Source organism: Mangifera indica, chromosome 9, assembly GCF_011075055.1.
Source record: "Mangifera indica cultivar Alphonso chromosome 9, CATAS_Mindica_2.1, whole genome shotgun sequence".
In the NCBI taxonomy this organism is placed as follows: Eukaryota; Viridiplantae; Streptophyta; class Magnoliopsida; order Sapindales; family Anacardiaceae; genus Mangifera; species Mangifera indica.
In genome coordinates this window covers 1256431-1276516 of record NC_058145.1, presented here as the reverse complement: position 1 = coordinate 1276516, position 20086 = coordinate 1256431, and the positions used below count along the sequence as shown (strand labels likewise).

Sequence of the window (20086 nt, the reverse complement as noted above, 5' to 3'; positions counted from 1 at the left end):
CTAATGATTTTACTTAAGTGTGCGCTTAGATTGCAAGGATTTATCTAATACACTTGAAGGAGTTTTAAGATGGAAATGAAAGAGAAGAGTCAATTGAAGAATTATTGAAGATTTGAAGAGAAACTCAAGTGTTAGGTAGATATATTTGTAATTTAGAGCATTAGTTTTGATTAGAATATTTATTTGTATGGGATAGCTCACTTGAAAACTCATTTTCATATCTTTCACATTTTGGGTTAAAATATCGTTTTTCAAACTTATTGGTTTAAGTCAATTCTTTCACCAAAGTTTATTAATTCTTTTAAAATGATGAAGTTTTGTGAATTACATTTTCATATCTTAAAGTTGGTTTTGAAAGAATTTTCAAAAATGGGTTTAATTATCACTTTTCAAAATGTTAGGGGTCAAATTGTGATTTTTGAAAATTCAGGGGGTAAAATATAATAAAATTCGATCGACCGAATTTGACCGACCGAATCAGCTTCCGAATTGTCCAGAAGCCATGAATTTTGGCTTCAGAAATTTGGTCAACCGAATTTTGGTTTGAATTTTTCCAACGGCTAGTGCCACGTAAGCTCCACGGAAGTGTCATGTCACATCCAATTGATCGAATTTCATCCGGTCGATCGAATTGTGCGTTTTCTGGAAAACTAAAACGGTTATCTTTGTGCACAACGGTAACTTTCCTTATTTTCCCCTATATAAACTCAATCAATTTCGTTCGAAAACAACTTTTGCCACAAAAAACTTTCATATATTTGAGAGCAAATTAGTTTTGAGCTATTGACTTGCAAATTCTTCTCTCTAATCAAAACTCTTGTTCATACACTTTGTAATTTCATTTGCTTTGGGTTGTACTAAGCTTTAACTTTCATATACACTGTTGAGAGAGGTCATATTTCAATTTTATATTAAAATTTGTGCTATAAAAGAGTGAGGTTCACTCTTGGAGAGATTTGAAAATTTCTTGTGAGAGAAATTGAATATTAACATTTGTGAAGGTTAATAGCACCTTGGAAGCTATTTTGATTGTGAAAAAAAACTTGGTTGAGGTTTTAGTCAACCAAGGATTAGTGGAATACTCCAAGGGAGAAAGCTTGGAGGAGTGGACGTAGGCCGGGTTGAGCCGAACCACTATACATCGCGTGTTTGATTTTCTCTTCCCTTAAACTTATATTTTATGTTATGTTATTTTTATTGTATTGATTAGTTGAAATATTTTAGTTATTTTCATACATTGAATTAAAAATAGGCAACATTATTTGATTTGAATAAATTGCTTTAATTCTTAAATTTGGTAAAAATAGTTTTAAAATTGTCTAATTCACCCCCCTTCTTAGACCATTCGATCCTACAACTACAAAGGCAAATAAATTAATCTCAAACCAAACCAAGGATTTGAATTGATCTAGCTCGGATCCGATCTACCTCTACCACCAGTTTTGTTTTCATTTATTCATACAAACAGTGTTATGTACATTGCTCCATAATCATGAGATTGACTAGCAATCAAAAAAATGTTACACGACAGTCTGCCGCACGGAACCCATGATACTTGCCAGGTTTGGTTAAGCAGCATAATGGCTTTCTACCATTGGACTGCTTTGAACCAAGGTTCAATCGAGTTAACCATGCCAATTTGTACTTCAACCACCGGTTTTACCCTAATTCATAGTCATACTGACATCAACATGCATTTTACAAAATTTATTTTGTAAATCAGTCTTTACTAATGCAAGCCCAACACCATTGAACCAATATTTCATTTAAGAAATATTATTAATATAGTTTTATTTTAAGAGCCTTTTTTTCCTGGCCTTACCGCCAGTCCAACCAATGGGATCTGAAAAAAAAACCCAAAAACATTTGAGTGGGTCAAGGCATGACCAGGTAATTAAAACATTGGTTACAAGAAAAACTTCAGTTCATAACAAGCAGAGAACTTGCACAACCACAAGCATGTATGTACTGCATAATATTGCCTACTAGCTTAGGCAAGGATAACTAGAACGTATTTACTGCATAATATTGCCTACTAGCACGTATGCAGAAATGAAGTTAACCTTACAAACGCCCAAGACAAGTTCAAAATCTCATTCTAACCCAAACGTTAATTGAACATAGTTCTCAACATACTCTCTATGCACTAGAATGAACATTAATACTAGGAAAGTCGATGGTTTGGCAACTATGGTGTCTTTATCAACATAAAGTTGACTTCATCCCACTGCATACAGTGATTTGGTGATGTTGGAGAGTCAAGATCATCGAACTCTTCATGTTTCTGAGGTGATTGAGCATCTCCAAATCCATGTTCTGCCAGCTCTTCCAATTCTTGGCACCTTGGAGGACTTGAAGGCTGAAACTGAAAGCACGATCACCCATTAGATAATCCACAAATCAGTAGGTAAATAGAAATAAGTAAACAACCAAAAATGAAAACAGACCTTATAATCATCCAATGCTGGAGATGCCAACCATGTAAACACTGACTGCTTGGAAAAACCTAAAACAACAGAACCAATGAACAAAAGCAACCATAGAGATTTAGGGATTGTCAAGCACCATGTTTAAATGTTTGTCAACTTTGTTTACCATTATTTAGTCCAACTGTTGTCAGCAACTCATCTATGTCCATAGCTTTGTTCCGTGCTTTGATGCATTCTTGATGGTTGTGTAGAAAACCTTCCTCTGCCACAGCACTGAGATGTTCCTCCTCCAGAACGCTCAGTTTCGCATTCAGATTCTTCTTAGAGGCCTCACGCAGATGGGGCTTCCCTGAATTTGAAATGTCAGAAAGTGCTTTCCTGATGCTAGCCTGTGGTTTCTCAGAAGCTTTGGAAATACTCTTCTTTTTGCTTCCATCATATGTAATTTTCGAGGCACCGATTTCTTTCTCAGTGAAAGAGAAGATGTTGGAATTATGCTTCTTTAAGGACTGATTTGGAGTAGGCTGCACTGAATTTGACAAGTCACCAAGTGGCTTCCTTCCACCAAGCCCCCCTTTCTTTAGTGCTTTAGAGACATTGGTCTTCCCACCAGCAGATGCTGTTGAAGAAGATTATTAAAGTAAGACAAAGGCATCTCAAATCAGTGAACAATCAAATCTCAAATCAAACAGAAAACACAGGTGACTTACCATTGTAGTGAACGTTCAAATTCTGATCTTTAATCAGGCTACCAACTTGTGAAGCCATTGACTCCGTGAGACAATTGAAATCAATTCACTGGAAATACAGAAACATATGCATCATATCAGACAATAACTTTAAAAGAAAAAATAAAATGAATAAAATCACTTACTGTTGTGGTTACATTTTTTAATACAAATGAAAACAAGAAATGGAACTCCCAAGCAAATCAACATAAGCAAGGTGCATCTTCAAACACCAATCTGCAATGCTTTGGCTCAAAGGAACCCAATTTGAGATTGAACAACAATAAAATAACTAGACATTCCTGAACCTATGAATCTCTCCTTGGAAATGATCTAAAAGCCCACATAAACTCTTAAGCAGGAAACAACTAAACTTTTTCATAATTCTCACCACATTAATTTATTTTCTCACTCATATGGTGTTTGGATTTATCTCTTCAAAGCAAAATTTGGCATCAACCAAAACAGACATTAAAATCAAACAAGATGATATCCAAGAGTTCAAATGCCATGTAAATTTTGCTAACAAATACACATCACAGTTTTCAAATTAGCAAAGAGGCCTTAGTCTTCGATTCAGTTCAATCAAAACTACCCAATCACAACCTTACCCTTCCAAAAATTTTGAATGGTTCTACACTACTACTACCCTTCCTTTTACCACTAAAAGATAGGGAATAGCCTTGATTTTTAAGAAGAATAAAATCAAGATTCAAGATTAAAACCCTTTCTAAAATTTCTCAAAATAATAATTTCATTTCACAATATTTTTTGCGCCCCTTTAATCCCTAAAGTTTACGAGGTCCTTCCGAAGTTTCCCTTATTACCCTGTTTGGTTGCCGAGAAATCCTAGGAAGAGAAGAAAACCGAACTTCAAAATAATGGTAATCTTGAAACCCTAAACAAAAAATAATAATAAATAAAACCTTTAAAACAAGGGTTTGTTTCTGAAAATGCATCGGAAATCACACAGATTTGTCACCAATATAAAGAAGAAAAGGCCATTCTCTAAAGCAATTTCACACCACATGATGACATCTCCCGAACAAAAGGTTAGAAAAAAAAACCCAGAAATTTCAGAGGGTCTAAGAGAAAGAACTCACAAATGGGTGACAAAGTAAAATCTTTCTAGCTTCAATTCTTGACTATCTCGGCCTTCTCAGACGAATTTCGAGCGCTGATCAACAAATCACTCCCAACAAAACTCGCAGTTTTTAAAAACGGGTCGCAAAGAATGTTGGGCGCCTATATGCAGGAAGCACGGGGTTTCCAGTCCAACGGTAACTTACTCTTTCTTTTAGGAAATGCCCTTCTCTGAGCATATATTTACGATAATATCATTTTCATTATAAGCCGTTGGATTATTAGCTTTGAACATCAGCCTGCAATCCTACACATAACGTGGATCCAAACCTAATTCATCTGATCAAGAAGAATTAATATCTTATAAGGTGATCCATTATTAGATTTAAGATTTTCTTTATTTAATATAATTAAGATATATTTTTTTTAAATATCTGAATTAAATAAGATTTTTCGATAAAAAATTTAAAAAAATATATATGCACCACATTTTATAATTCCATTTAGTTGAATATTAGGCTAAAAAACTTATTTCTACCAAAGACTTAGTTCGTTCTTAAACTCTTTCTTTCTAAATTTTAAAAATTTATATTCCCAATCTATTAATTATTAAAATTAATATAATCAATTAATTTCAATAATGAAATTGTTATTTAACTAATAATATAAAAAATTATAAAAGTTTATATCATTTTTTCCTCTTAATTTGAAAGTTTATCAATTTTTTTTAGAATTAAATTTTAAAAAATTACATTTTTCCCCATAGGATTTCAATTTTTCGGGGACAATTTCCCAATGAATGATTGGCTTCTCCAACACTCTCTCTCCCTTTTGACAACGTCTCTCCCTCACTAACGATGCTTCCAATGCTCACTCCCAATACGATTTTTCAAGATGAAGATTGGCAAAGACAATCTCTCATCTTCATCGATTCACCTGGACAAAGACAAGTTTGGAAGAAGGGAAAGATAGGGTTAGAGGGTGCTAGTTTCTAGAGAAGGAGCAACGAGCAAGTTTCGATCGCTCTGAAGAATATGTCTCTATCTTCATTCATCACATCGATCTTCCGAGAGAAAGAGCGTTCAATCTATGCTGACTGGGTTGAAGAAGGCAGCCAGTGATGCTTCTAGTGGCTGAAAATATAGGAAAAAAAACTAAACTTTTGGAGAAAAATATAATTTTTTAAAATTTTATCGAGGGAAATTATGTGTTTTTAAAATTAAAATAGAAAAATGAAATAAGATTTTATTTTTTTAATATTTATAATTATACTTTTATATTTAACAAATTTTATATAATAATTAATAAATAAGTATTTCAATTTTTGAAACTTAAAAATTAGATAAACCCTATGTGAGAATAAATCGATGGGCCTAAATATTATTATAATATGTTCGGCCTGATTAAAACCTAAACTTCTTGACTAGGTGAAGGTCTGGTCCATTGAACTCGATTAATTGAAAACATCACATGTATTATATGCTTCAATCAAGTAATTTAGAACATTGACTAAATGGCACATGTATTTATATTTCTCATTAATTGAAATAAAGGTAAGAAGAAATGTTAGATATTTTGTAACACATTTTAATTATGTAAAATATGATAAATTATACATGTATTATTTCTTTATTTCATACAATATTTTACTTTAAAAATTAATTTTCTTTTTTCGAAAAGTAATTAATTATTTAATACTTTAATATATAGTTAAGATATACATGATTGTAACCATATCCGAAAAGGTCTATGTCGGTAACAAAGAGTTTGTAAAACTTAGAGGAATAATGTAAGGTTTTTAAAGTGGTTTTTTTATTATTCAAAGTGCCTAATATTATATTTTTAATTTTTTTTCTGAAGTAATTTGATTGAGTAAACGATACGATAATACAAATTGTTATCCATTTATCTCATTGTTAATTATAAAACAAAGGGAAGTGATGTCGTAACAAGGTAGTCGTACTGAAAGGTGTAGTTAGATCATTTCATTTTCAAAGAGAGTTAATATTTGTTGAGTATTTTGGTTTGACAATGCTTCACACCCAAAAAAAAATGAGTTATATTTGAGTGAAACTGGGAGATGAAAGTCTTTTTTTGTTTCTCGACGGTGAAGTAAGCCCAAGCCCATGAGCTTATCTTTATTATCCTGAGTCGTAACAAGTTAAACAAGTTCATATAATCTCCCTTTTTATGCCCCCATGTCTCTCATGGTGACAAGAGGGTTTGAGGTGAGTCGAACAATACTCTAAGTTTAAATAATCTAGATTGAAACTAGTCCTACCCAACACTACTAAATTAGTTGATTTAATATGATAAATGTATAAATTTCGAAAACTATCATGACCAAGATAATTATTTATTAATCAACGACATTCCCTGCACTATACCTTAATTTTTTTTAAGTATTTTATTTGTGGGGTTTACTTGGGATTGACAATCTTTCATTATCAAACACTAATATTAATTTATGAATCAAATCCAATAAATACTTTTTTTTCAAATAAAAAGAGAAAAATAAGGATTTTTATAGGACTATGGGTGAATTTGAGTTATATCAAGACTGAATAAAGAGTAACTCAAGTTTAGCTTACATTTAAAATGGTAAACTTGAGTTCGAATTTAAATTGACACGAATAGTGAATAATGATACCATAAAAAAAAAAATTGATGAACATTACAAGTCCTAGTGTAGTGAGTTGTTGAACACAAATTGAGTTGTCAAACTAAAATTTTTACTCGAGTTCAACTCATTTGAACTAAACATGGAATGAGTTCACATCAACTCTATTTGAATCCACTTTTATATGAGACAGACTATTACAGTTAGATCAACCTAGCTAGTTTGGTTTCAATGTTTAACTTGATTTGAGGCAAATTAAAGTTGGAATTTTAGTTCGATAACTTGACTCAGATATCCCTCTGATGATATTGTTCATTCTGTTAATAATATTATGATACTATTCATTTTATCAATGACTATCTAATGATATCTCCAGTCAGTTCGAATGAATTTAAACCGAAACTAGCCTTTATAGATTTGAAACTATCTTGAGCCAATCCATGTAATAATTAGTAAGGATTGATGTCCTATTTTGATAAGGTTTGATGTTTCCTTTTGAAATCAAAACCACCTCTTTTAATTTCAAGATCATCTTTGGCATCTCTATTGTTGTGAAATTTAGGTAAGGAAGAAAAGGATAGACAAATTAAAGATTTTATGTCACTTTGATGTCCTCTAAACCAAATTACTACAATGGATTGATGATTTCAGAGTTTTGGGTTTTTTTTTTTTTTTTTGTGAAAATGGTATTTCAAAATAGAAAAATCTAGGGTTAGATTTGATTTATACTATTGGAGCTCAAATTCGAGTTTAAGGATTAAGTTCGTTTTCATAAATGAGTTTATCTGAATATTTAAGTTTAAATTAGCTCGAATTAAATCTAAAGTTGAATTATTTTTTTAGTAAAGTTTGAACCTCAGTTTGTCAATCTTGAATAATCTCAACTTTAGAAATGGAATTAAGCCAAATCCAACTCAAATCCATTGTTGACACTCGACACAAACAAACTGAATTTGTCTCTCTTGTGATATTGTTTATTTATTTAACGATATTGTTTGCTCATAGTTAATACTATTCACCTCGATGATAACCTTTTGATATTATTTTACACTAGCTTAAACAAGTTCAATATTATATATTTGACTTAAGCTCAAATTAGCCCTAATTTCAATTCAATTTAAATTCATCGTTACTTAAACTGGCTATTTTGTATTCGAGTTAATCTCAAGCTCGACATTTTTTAAGATTAGCCCAATCGACTCTAACCCTCGAAATATCCATAACTCATTGTAGATGTACCCTACCCAAAATAAAACACTTCCAAAACAATAAAATATTTACAATCTCCATGAATTGACTTTCAAAAACCTAAAATTCTACAATTTTATTAAAATTCATTATTAAGAGTTAAGGATAAAAACGTTATTTAACTATAAATATTTTTAAAAAAACTATAAATTTATCATATTCTCCCTCTTTAACTAAAAAATATAACAATTCTCCCTTTCATCCGAAAGTTTAAAAAGTGACTATTTATCTCCTAAGGTTTTGAAACTGTTACTGAAAACAGTAAACGTTATTATCTCTTATCGTATTATCCTTTTCTCCTGGTCTAAAACTCTAAACCTTAGTCGTCTTCATTGAAATTGTCATCGAAACACTCTTATTATTATTAATTACATTCGTATTTCATTACCAAATATAAAGTACCTGCCATACTATTTATTAATCTTGATGCATAAAATGTACAAGCAAGTTTTCAGTAGGTGAGCATTAACAAGAGAAAATTGATTGACGAAGAAGGACATATTAAAACTTGCCAATAAAAAAACACCAAATTATTGTGAAAACAACATACTATCCGCGTCCACTTTAATTAGTTATAGTGATTATTCAATTAATCGGGGATTATCATGTGCATTAGGGTGGATTTCAATATGGCACAATTCGGATAACGATCCGTTTAAGCTTAGATAGAAGTCAAAATAGTTAATTGAGACTCGAGTTCAACTTATTGATTTAGTAAACAATTGATTAATAAAGAGGAAGAAGAATATGGGAGAAAAAAAAAAATCACCATCGAGACAAATTTTGAAACTAGCATTGATCTCAAGTTGAGCTTAAATTCGATAAGCTGAAATTACTTCAACTTGAGTTTTATTTGTTTGGGTTGAACATCGAATCGATGCTCGTTGGTTTGAGTTGAATTTACTATTTGAATTAAACCGATTCGATATTTGATTCAAAATGTGCTAAATTCAAATTGGAATAACCCTAGCTAGAGTTCAAATTAAATTGGCTCTAATCTAGTGAGTCATTGAAAAGTTATCAATAAATTCATTTTTTTTAATCATTTTTTTTCTAACACTTTATGATAAGGGTGTTTAAAATCAATTAATTAAACTAATTTAAAAATTAATTGATTTTAAATTGAGTCAAAAATATTAATTAATAAACTAAATTTTTAATTAATCGATTTTAAACTGAATTTTAAAAAATTATTTAATTTTATTTTTTTTAAATAAATTAATACGTTTTGGTTAACCATGGTTGAAAATAAACAAACTGAAAACTGAATTGAAAAACTGATTTTTTATATTTTTTAAATAAATTATATTTTGGTTTGATTTTTAATTTAAAATCCGATTTAATTTGATCAGGGGATAATTTTTAACGCCCCTACCTTACTTTTTGATGGTGGAGCCCACTCGATTAGTTGTTTTAGAGTAGACGATACATTGATTAGCCACAGCCACAAGTTTTGAATTGATTAGAGACATAAATACAAAGGCCACTTTAAGGCACTCATATTATACGATTTCCTAATTTCTTGTTCCCTCATCCTAGTGTTTGGTGACCAAATTAACCTTACCCACCTCCTAATTACTTCTATTCTCTGAAGCTTTGAAAAACTCTATATTTATCATAAACTATGAAGAAAACAAATTAAAAAAACAAATAATTTATAAATTAAAAGTTTTATTCTAATATTAATTAATGAGAATCATCCTAATCATACCAAACATTTAATAATACACATATTACAATTCGCACGTGCAACACACACACGTGACGATACTCCAAAATGCAACAGCCAGGAGAATTTTCCTCAAATCCAAACACTCCTTTTATTATATCCTTTGGTGGGCTTTTTCCGTTTTTTTTTTTCTCTCTTCATTTTCTCATGAAAACGTTAAAAATATAATAATTAATAATATTAAATTAGAAATTAATTAAAAAAAAAAAAGGAAAGAGAGAGAGTGAGTGCAGTTAACGCCAAGCAGATGCGACGGTGAGGTTTCGACTCATCCAACCGAAACACACGCCTCCGTTTTCTTCTTTAACGGTGAATCCTGGCTTCACTCGGTGGGAACTGAGCCAAGAGCGCATTGACTCGGCGATGTTTGAACTCATTGGCTTTAACTCGAACCCAGCCATGGTCATACGAGCCCGCCATTTTCCAAAGACCTCGCATCTCTCGACACGGTCCCTCCCTTCACAAGCAACCGAGTTAATGAGTTTACGGCCGAGTCCTTCCTCCACCTTCAATCGATCTAAGCTATCTCTGGGTACGGTGGACTCAATTGAGTCAAACAATGCGCCGTAATATGCACAGGCCTCGTTAACACGGGCCAAGAACGGCGCCGTGTTGGAGTTCATCTCTTGTTCCACTAGAGTAACCACGCGCGGTGACAATCCCTTAACTCGACGGAGAAGCTCGTCGCGAGGATTCTCCATAGACACGCTCTCGTCAGGTATTCTAAACAGTTTGAATGCGAAATTAACAGCCACCAGTTCGTCTGGCTCACAACCCAGTGAGTCACGAGTCAGATCGCCGACTTTTAAAGTCTTGACATTGAAATTTAAACAAACGCCAACTTTGTCAGCGTATTGCTTCAGCTTATTACCGACGACATTCAAACTCTCTTCACGGCCACTCTCGACCACAGCCGTGATCTTCACAATGCAAGGTTTGCCACTTTGAGAACGCGTGGAGAGCGCGTGCAGTAGGTTTTGATATTGTCCTCCTTGGCCGATATCGAAATCGATAACGTGAAATTTGTTGCTTGTTGGTTGGTCGAGAGCGGCTTCAATAATGGCAAGATTTGCAGCCATAAACCCAAGCTTGAAACAAGGAGAATGATCGTAAAGTAACTGAGTCGACTCAACGTGTTCCATACAAAAAAGCTCCGTTACAGGCAGTGGATTCTCCACAGGGTTAACTCGCGATTTCAATGCTGAACACATGTATTCCATCAGTCTCTGCTCCGAATTGCCTTTCGAATTGGAAACCTGACTCAACCGAGTTAAGATTTCCACAGCGACGTCGTTTTTGCGTTCTGAAATCGCCAAGGCAGCTTCTGTTACAGTTTGTTTTGAACAACTTGAAACCGGAGAAGCCAGCGATGAAGACGACGAAGTTGGAGAAGCAGAAGATATCGAAGAAATCCCAGATATGGATTTCGGACTCATGAGATTCTGTATAGTCTCGGACCACTCACTGTTAGTATTGGTTATCGCTGAAACCGCATCACCTTCTTCTTCGTCGTTATCATCTAACAGCTGCTTCTCAAGCTCCTGTAGACAATTCAGCATCTTCTTCTCCGAATCTTGCGCTTGAACTCGGTTTTGCACCGTATTGTGATTATTATTAATACTATTCACGTAAGGCAAATTCGAGGTAATTTGTTGTACTTTTGACCCAGAAGAAACAAGCCCAACAGCCAATTGTTGCTGCTGCTGTTCATATGGCCTTAATTTCTGTTGAAGAAGCGGCAAGCTGTAACGGTGCAAATCTGAAGACAAAATATTATTAACCGAAAACTCTACTAGAGATAACGGAGAAATCGCAGAGAGATTCTGGAACGGTCTCGGCTTCACTGAGCGCTGAAACATGGCGTTAAGTGTTGAATTGTTGAGGGTATTGTGTTGTAATTGTCGCTGCGTTTGAAAGTCTGCGAAGGTTCGTTTTCCGATGAGGCTTTGAGCCGTGGTGTTGGCGATCTGCGTAGCTGGGTCCACGAAAATCCCAGGCAATTGTGATCGATACGACGGCTGTGACGCGTTCCCGTTCATGGATCTACCGGCAAGACCACCACCACCACCACCGTACAAGTCCGGCCCACTGCCTGGAAACCCAGACGACATTTTCGGCTCTTCCTCCGGCTCAGAAGAAACGCATGAGAGAGAGAAAAAAAATCATTCTTTTGAATAAAACGGAAGGGATTTTTAAGAGAGAGAAGTTGGGGAGTTTGAAAGTTGCTGTTTTCGGTTTTGGGTATTTGAAAGCAATGCGATGCACGGTGTAGTGATTTTTATGTGGATTTTTTTCCCGTGTGTATGTCTGCCGTTTGATTTTCACCGTTGGATCTTCGGTTCCAGATTTTTCTATGCTGGCAACGGTGATCAGAGGAGGAATGTATAGTCTTCTTTGCTGTACTCGTTTATAGCTTACCTTTGTCTCAGGGTAGATTACGTCAACGCTTCTGTCAGTGCGTGGAACCACCAACTTTTATGAGAATGGAAGAAGGAAATTATTGGATTAATGTAATCGCTTCAATTTGCACAGAGAAATCAGAATTTGATACTTACAGTACAATGTTATGCTATACGGTAAGTTTCTTACCAGTAACTTGGAAAAAAACAGAAAATTCTTACAACATATCTTTTTAAGAAGTATTTATTCCTATATGAGACTTGACTTATTTTCGAACTCGTAAATTATTTTTTTAATAATCAAAAATTGTATCCGTATTTATTAAATAAATAAATATAAGATACAGTGATCAAATAAATATAAAATATAGTGATTTGATCTATAATCATTATATTAGATAAGTCAAGATTTCATAAGTGTGGCAAAGATTCGAATCTAAACTTTTATTTTATAAATTTTAATATTCTACCAATTTTACTAATTCTTTGGGTCTCCATTTGTAAAATTTTAAAAATCTAAGTACATATACTTCTATTAAAATTTATAATTATGATTAAAGGTACAAATTTCAAAAAACTAAAATTTTTTCATATTTTATTTCTTAGTTTAAAAATCTAATAATTTTTTCTCACTAAAAGTTTGAAAAGTAAACATTTTTCTTCTAAGGTTTTTCTCGTCATCAAAGATGGAAAACTTCGTAGTCTTCAACCGTGTTCTCTCTCTCTTCTAATCACTCAGCTTTCTCTTTTCAGTCGTCTTCGTCTGAGAGATGAAAACAAATAGTTTTTGTCTTAGACAAAGACAATAATTTTTGTCTCAAACAAAAATGAGAAGTTAAGAGAAAAAGAGAAAATATGATTAAAGATGACAAAATTTAGTCTTTTTGGTAAAATATATATATATATATATATATAGGGAAAATAAATACTTTTTAAATTATTAGATTTTTAAATTTAAAAAAAATATGATAAATTTTTTATTTTTTAATGACAAAATCGGTATTCTTAATTTTAACTTTAAATTTAAAATAAAATTTTAATTTTTAAAAATTTTCTGATGAATGATTAATAAATACAGTGAACCTTCGATGGGAATAAGTCTTTTGACCTTTCGAGAAACAATATTCGAAAAATGCGGCTAATGGCAGGTCCAACAATTGTCTCTTAAGTTCTTTCCCGTCACATTTAGGTTGATCTCTTGTGCACCTTTACTTAATATTAAAATTTTTTCAGAGTCTTTTAAAAAATATATATTTTTTTTAATTCTCTTAAGTAATAATAAGGGAAAATAATCTACCTTTCCTAATTGGGATAATTTTACTATTAAAAAATAATTACTTTTAATTTAATTATATTCACATATTAAAAAATATATATATAAATAATGTGTCATAATATAATTGAGTATTATTTTATCATTAATAATATATATAACGATATAAAATAATTGTTACGTAATTATATATATAACTGAAAGTATATTAAATCTAAGGGTGTGCATAATTTATGTAATTTTTTATTATCAAAATTAAAACATCATCACAAAAATAGATTAATTAAAAAATTACGGGTATAAATTATTATTATTATATTTAATAAAATTTAGTAAAATTTGATAGATATAAATAATTATTGTGTTTAATCAGAAGTAATAAAATAATATTAAGATATTATTTTATTTAAATATATTTTATTGTAATTATTTTAAAATATGATTTATATTATTTTTATATTAATTAAAAATAAGGTTATTTTTGTCCTAAAAATTAATAAGTAAATATTTAATTATAATAAAATAAATATTACTTTGATAATATTTTAATATCTAAAATGAATATAGTAATAAAATTACCTGTATTATATGCTACATCACTAAATGGGTATTTGGTTGAGGGCTAATAAATATTAATTTTGTAATATATTTTTTATTATTTATATTATTTTGTTTGGTTTATAAGTAATGAAAGATTTTGGTAATTTTTTATTATCAATAATGATGTGACAGATAATATAAAAGATAATTTGATTACCACTTTTATCTTATATACTAAAAAATTATCAAGATAACCTTAATTTTATTATAATTATATAATTATTTATTAATTTTTTTATTACAAAAATAATTTTATTTTCAATTAATATAACAAATAATATAAAAAATATTTTAAAATAATTAAACCTAAGGGCATTTAAGTAAAACAATATATTAATATTATTTTATTACATTTAACCAAACACAATAATTATTTATAATTACTTATTTTTATCAAATTTTATCAAACATAATAATAATTTAAACCCAACAATTCTTAAAATAATTTATCTTTAAGATAATATTTCAATTTTAGTAGTAAAATATTTTCCATACCAAACGCCTCTAATAATAATAGAAGACATAATAGTCAAATTGTGTATCAAAAACCTAATTTTACGTATTGTGTATCGAATATTGTATCATATGATACAGTTTTTAAAAAATAAAATAATAAAAAATATAATTAGCATATTATCATTTTGAAAAATATCATAAATAACTTTAAAATTTTAAAATTTTTCACATACACTCTTACTGTATCATCATTTTCTTTAAAAAATATATCGATTCGTATTAGTAATATGTCTCATATCATAGTATATGGTAGATCTATTGTATCATATTAATTAAAATATATTTTATAATATGTATCATTTTTTGTCTATATATAAAATAAGTATCATATATTATAGGATATTGATATTTATGATAAAAGATTATCTAAATTTTTTATTTTCTAATAAATCAAAATCAATCTAAATAATTAATAAAATTCGGATGATTACTATAAGATTTTATTTTTCGGTTGTTATTAATTTTGCTTTTAATCGGCCGGTAATAAATTAGAAACTTCTCAATAATTTAATGGTTTGGGTGAAGACACGCGCTGGTTAGGGAACTGAGACACAAAATTTCTTCTGCCAGTGATCATATGACAGAACAGCTACAAACTATTCTTGGACACGTGTAACTAATGCAATGAGCCTTGAAATACTTTAAAGTAACGAATTCGTCGGTTTAAAATACTTTATCGGGTTCGCTGATTCGAAATTTCAGTACCAGGTTTGTCCTAGAGGATGACATTCCGAGTACGTGTCCGTTCGATATTTCAGCACACGTGGTGGTAAAAATGTCCACGTGTCCGTTCGCCGAGAAAAGTTGGCTGCATTGGCCATACCGAACGAAAAATTTAAATTTGATAAAACCCTAACCTTTATTGTTGCTTGAAATTAAATTAAATTGACAACTTTGCCACTCTGATTAGAAATCAAACTTATATTTTATGAGAAAACAATACATATAAATAATACCATTGCCAATACATAGTTACCCACATTAGGATTTGGTCTAAACCGAATTTGTTTAGTTCATTCAAACTTAGATCGATTTAAATTTATTTAGTTTAAATTCGAATTAAATTCAAGTAAAGAGGGTTTATTCTTTTTTTTTTTTAATTTGATTAAACTCTAATTAAAAGAATTTAATTTAAGTTTGATTTAAATTCATAATTTGAAATTTTAGCTTGAATTTATAATTTAAATTCGTAGCTTAAGTTCGTAACTCATTAATAAAATGTTATCTTTTAATTGTGAATTTGAACTGAACTTAAGTCGAATCAAACTAAATTATTTTTTATTCAAATCAAACACAAATCATCCTTAATTTTGGTTTTACGGACCTAATCTGGACTATTTTTCATTCAAGTTGCAACTTGAAGCGTAGGGTATTTAAATTTGGTTTGTTTTGTATCCACCCCTGACCCAAATGAATCATCCATAAATTAATGATAAATTTGGGATTTTTTATTGGTAGTGTACCCATAAAACTCATTTATTTTGGGTTCTTGGATTAAGATTTTCTTCTTTATTTTGGATTTGAACAATGTTATATATACACGATTCTTATACATAGATGATATATTTTTATATAATTAAATATTTTTTTATTTTTAATTTAAAATCACTAAATTATATAATAATATTTTATTTATATATCAAATATATATATATAATTTTATTGTTCGGATTTTGCTTTCTTGATTCCGGTAAAAATAGCTTCTTTGTCAATGAATGATTATTTTGAGAAAGACTTTATGCGCTTTTCCCTCTCAAATGGCTTGAAAATTAAGCCTAATAATGAGCAATATTCCCTTTATCAAAATAATAATTGGCTCATTGAAGCATCTTGTTTTGATTTAAATAAAACTTTAATTTCTAACATTTTTTTTTTTTTTTTTAGCTTTATTTCAAGTTTCCCACATCGCAAACTTCAATATAATGCCTTCTAATTAAAGCATTTGACCCTTAAATCCAAGCCTTTTGCAAAAAGATACTGTTACACAAACATAAATTGCAAAAGTCAAAGGTTTGAATGTCCTATATATAAATTTAAAATCTAAATAAAATAGGATAAGATTTAAACTGAATTAAATCTAAATAAAATAAAGCTGATTTTCGATTGTCCTGCATATAGAAACATCAATTCATGTTTGGCTCACTTCATGATTTAATAATTCGTGATTAGCTTGCACTTGGCTCAGATTCATGTGGATGGGTCAGACTTAACTCAGATTTGCATGAGATGTTCAGTTTGACTCTCTCGAATGACATAGTTCCTTTTTATTTTTTTAATGATTCAAGCCATACTGGGCTCATACGCTGAATGAGCCAAGCACGACCTCTATTTAGGTTTGAATTGATTTTTCCTATTACTCTTCAACTTGTATTTAAGTTGTTATTTATTTTGAGTTCGAAAAGACTTATTTCAAATCCAACCTTCATTTAAAGCAACAAGTTGATGTCGATATAAAATTTCCTTTTTTTGTAAATATAATTTGGATTTTATATTTTGGAACATTCTAGTTACATAGTCAAGTTTCATGTTAACAAAACATGACAAATATCTAATGATTTTAGTCAAATTGTTTCGAATTGTGACAATTTGTTAGTCTAATAATCAGTCGACTAGTTAGACCATCTGCTAACTAGAACTAGTTTCTCTTTCGAATACGGAAACTATATTATGAAGGCTATGACTACCATAACCAAATGTGAAATTATAAACAAGAGTATGTACTCATATTTTGACATTGGATGGTAGGTTGCGTGTAGGCAAAACTACAAGAGAAAATTGGTTAGCAACTCAACCATCCAAACTACTTTATTTTTTCTTCTTTAATTTTTTTTTCTATAGAAGTATTTCTCCAACCAACACCTTTCAACATAAATCCTTGCCAATTACCATTTCTATTATTAATAAATCTATCAGTCACAAAATTAAGGGCAATATTTTTCATACCAATAAAACTTCGTACATAATTTTATACACAAATAATAATATATTTTTATATAATTGAATATGGTTTATCTTTAATTTTTAATTATTCAATCACATGGTGATACATCGTTATTTGTGTATAAAATTATACATATAACATTACTCATTTTCATACTATGATTGGGAACTGATCCGTATTGATCTAGTCAAATGATCTGATTGAATCTTGATTGGGATCAGTTTAAATAAATATTAGAATAATATTCAATCAAATAGAATTATGATAAGGTAGTATGTGACAAATATTCTTCAATGTTTTCAAGATTGGACCAGACTAACCAATTCATCTGATACAACTGAGAACTAGTCCAAAATCGAGTTTGGTTCTTATAGGTAAATGGATAGTTTAAGATCGGTCAAATTTGATCATAATTAATGAATCGGATAAATCGATCAAAACCAATAAAATTGAATTTGACCAAACTTTGAGCCTTTTTTAAGTTTTTCCAATAGTAAACAATAAAAAATCTAACTCATCACATGACTGCCCATCATGTCTCTCTCTTGAACCTTGATCCCTTTGTTTTTTTTTTTAAATTTTTGTACACAATTTTATTAACTTTTGTCTCATATATATATATTAAAGCATTATTTTTTTCTTATAAGAAAATTTAAAAAGCCAAAATTTAAACTTAAAATATCAATTTAAAATACAAAACTTGTTTTTTTCATTTTAAATTTATAATTAATTGAATTAATTATAAAATTTATAATTGATTTTCGTATTTATCTATATAATGGAGTGTAATTAACATATTTGATTTTTTTTATTTTGCTTTTATTGAGTTTTTTTTATTGAATTAAAATTTATATTTTAAATAAATAAATATACTTGGTTGTTATAAATAATTGTATAAAGTTGTTTCTAAAGAATTTCATATAGGTTATGTTTAAAAAATATGTTAAATAATTGATATTATTTGATAAATTCATAATAATTTGAAAATAGATTGAATTTATCAGTTAAACTGGTCAAACTGTAAATTAGTAAGACAATCAGTTTGATCACTGATCTAATTTTAAAAACACTAATATTTTTTACTAAATAAACTCAGTTTAAATCCCAACAAATGCAAAAAATTTAAAAAAAAAAAAACTTAACCAACTTTTTGACATTATTAGTACTTTATGACATTAGTGTGCATTGGTGGTGGGACTTGTCGATGTAACCAAACAACATTGTGACATATTTAGTATGATGGTTTTACTGAATTGATCTAATGTGATTCGTCTGGTCTAACTGTAATTCAATTTAGTTTAATGATTAAATATTGGTTTTGGGTCGAATTGATTTGACCAACCCTTATGAGTTCTAAAACTCTAATGAAGAGAGATATTTATTATCTATGGGTAATTTGGTCATTATAAAATAGACTTTATTTTCTATTAAAAGTTTGATAAAACTATATTCATAAATTATATATATAAATAATAATATATTATTATATAATTAAATATTTTTTTAAATAAACAATTATTTAATTATATTATAATTTATTTAAAAAATTATATATATTATTTATTTGCCTAACCTTACTTTTAAAAGTTAGGAAAGAAAAGGAGGTTGCCTAACAAACAAACAAACTAATCTGTCCTAACTCGTGGTGAAGAAGGGCGTTACTGTAATTGTCTACATTCGTGGGCTCTGTTTGGTTGCAGATGTTTGGGTTAACCGGGAATAGTCAGTTCACACTTGGAATTGATCAACGCAGACTGAAAGAAAGTGAATTTTTGAACACGAAAAAACGGATGAGCGGACACGCGCATGTCGACGCGTGGAAGTGGAGCGGCAATCCCTGCCACATGAAATACCCAGAGTCCCTAAAAGCTCGCCGCAGACTTGCATGGCATTTAGACGTGGATTATAGCTTTTTCATTATATTTACAGAATAAATTAATTTATATAATGTATTTTGAGAGCTGAGGTGGAGGCAGTTAGAGCCAGCCTAGGGCTCAAATAGTTATTCGATTCAAAAAAACGATATTTGATTTCAAGTTTCAATTTATCAATCTTGAATTTTATTGAAAATTAATATTTTATTGGCATTACTGCAATGAGTAATGTTACGTATACTTATAATAAATATCAATTTTAATATTAATGACAATATATCTTTATTTAATTAGATATTATTTTATTTTTAATTTAATATGATTTTATCACGTGATGTATCATCAATGATGATACTATATGCATTTTAATGCGATATATAATATAGACTATGATTTGGAATGGTCCCTATTAGTTTTAGTCCCCACTAACCCATTTTGTTTCTCATAATCATCAACATCCTTTGTTTACCTTTTTATTTACACATCCACTTAGGTTGATTAATCTCTATTAATCACTCACTTCCGCTAATAATTTTGGGTTTAGAGTTGTCGATGAATGACATTCGAATAGTTTGTCCCCACTTAAAGGTGAAATCGAGGTGTCATAGGGACCGTTCTCTTAGTTGAAACTCTTACATAAGTGACA

The 20086-nt window shown here is 30.0% G+C and overlaps 2 protein-coding genes across 3 annotated transcripts; both read right to left on the bottom strand.

Moving 5' to 3' along the window:
• Positions 1-1906: 1906 nt before the first annotated feature.
• LOC123225885 lies at positions 1907-4415 on the bottom strand. Of its 2 annotated transcripts, none has more exons than XM_044650205.1 (5): positions 4261-4415; positions 3140-3227; positions 2596-3048; positions 2448-2506; positions 1907-2365 (listed from the first exon to the last, which is right to left on the bottom strand). In XM_044650205.1, exons 2-5 carry the CDS (start codon positions 3195-3197, stop codon positions 2189-2191), a joined length of 747 nt encoding a protein of 248 aa, XP_044506140.1. In that variant the 5' UTR covers positions 3198-3227; positions 4261-4415; the 3' UTR covers positions 1907-2188. The 2 variants fall into 2 exon arrangements, with proteins under 2 accessions (XP_044506140.1, XP_044506141.1); XM_044650206.1 differs by having other exon boundaries at positions 1907-2359.
• Positions 4416-9762: 5347 nt separating this feature from the next.
• On the bottom strand, positions 9763-12097 carry LOC123225884 (scarecrow-like protein 8). The gene has a single exon (XM_044650204.1). It carries the CDS (start codon positions 11946-11948, stop codon positions 10071-10073), a length of 1878 nt encoding a protein of 625 aa, XP_044506139.1. The 5' UTR covers positions 11949-12097; the 3' UTR covers positions 9763-10070.
• Positions 12098-20086: the final 7989 nt, after the last annotated feature.

Coding starts and splice junctions, on each gene's coding strand:
- LOC123225885 (XM_044650205.1), bottom strand. CDS start 3,197: ATGGCTTCACAAGTTGGTAGCCTGATTAAAGATCAGAATTTGAACGTT. Junction 2,507..2,595: donor AACAGTTGGACTAAATAATG/GTAAACAAAGTT, acceptor CTGTTGTTTTAG/GTTTTTCCAAGCAGTCAGTG. Junction 2,366..2,447: donor CAGCATTGGATGATTATAAG/GTCTGTTTTCAT, acceptor TCGTGCTTTCAG/TTTCAGCCTTCAAGTCCTCC.
- LOC123225884 (XM_044650204.1), bottom strand. CDS start 11,948: ATGTCGTCTGGGTTTCCAGGCAGTGGGCCGGACTTGTACGGTGGTGGT.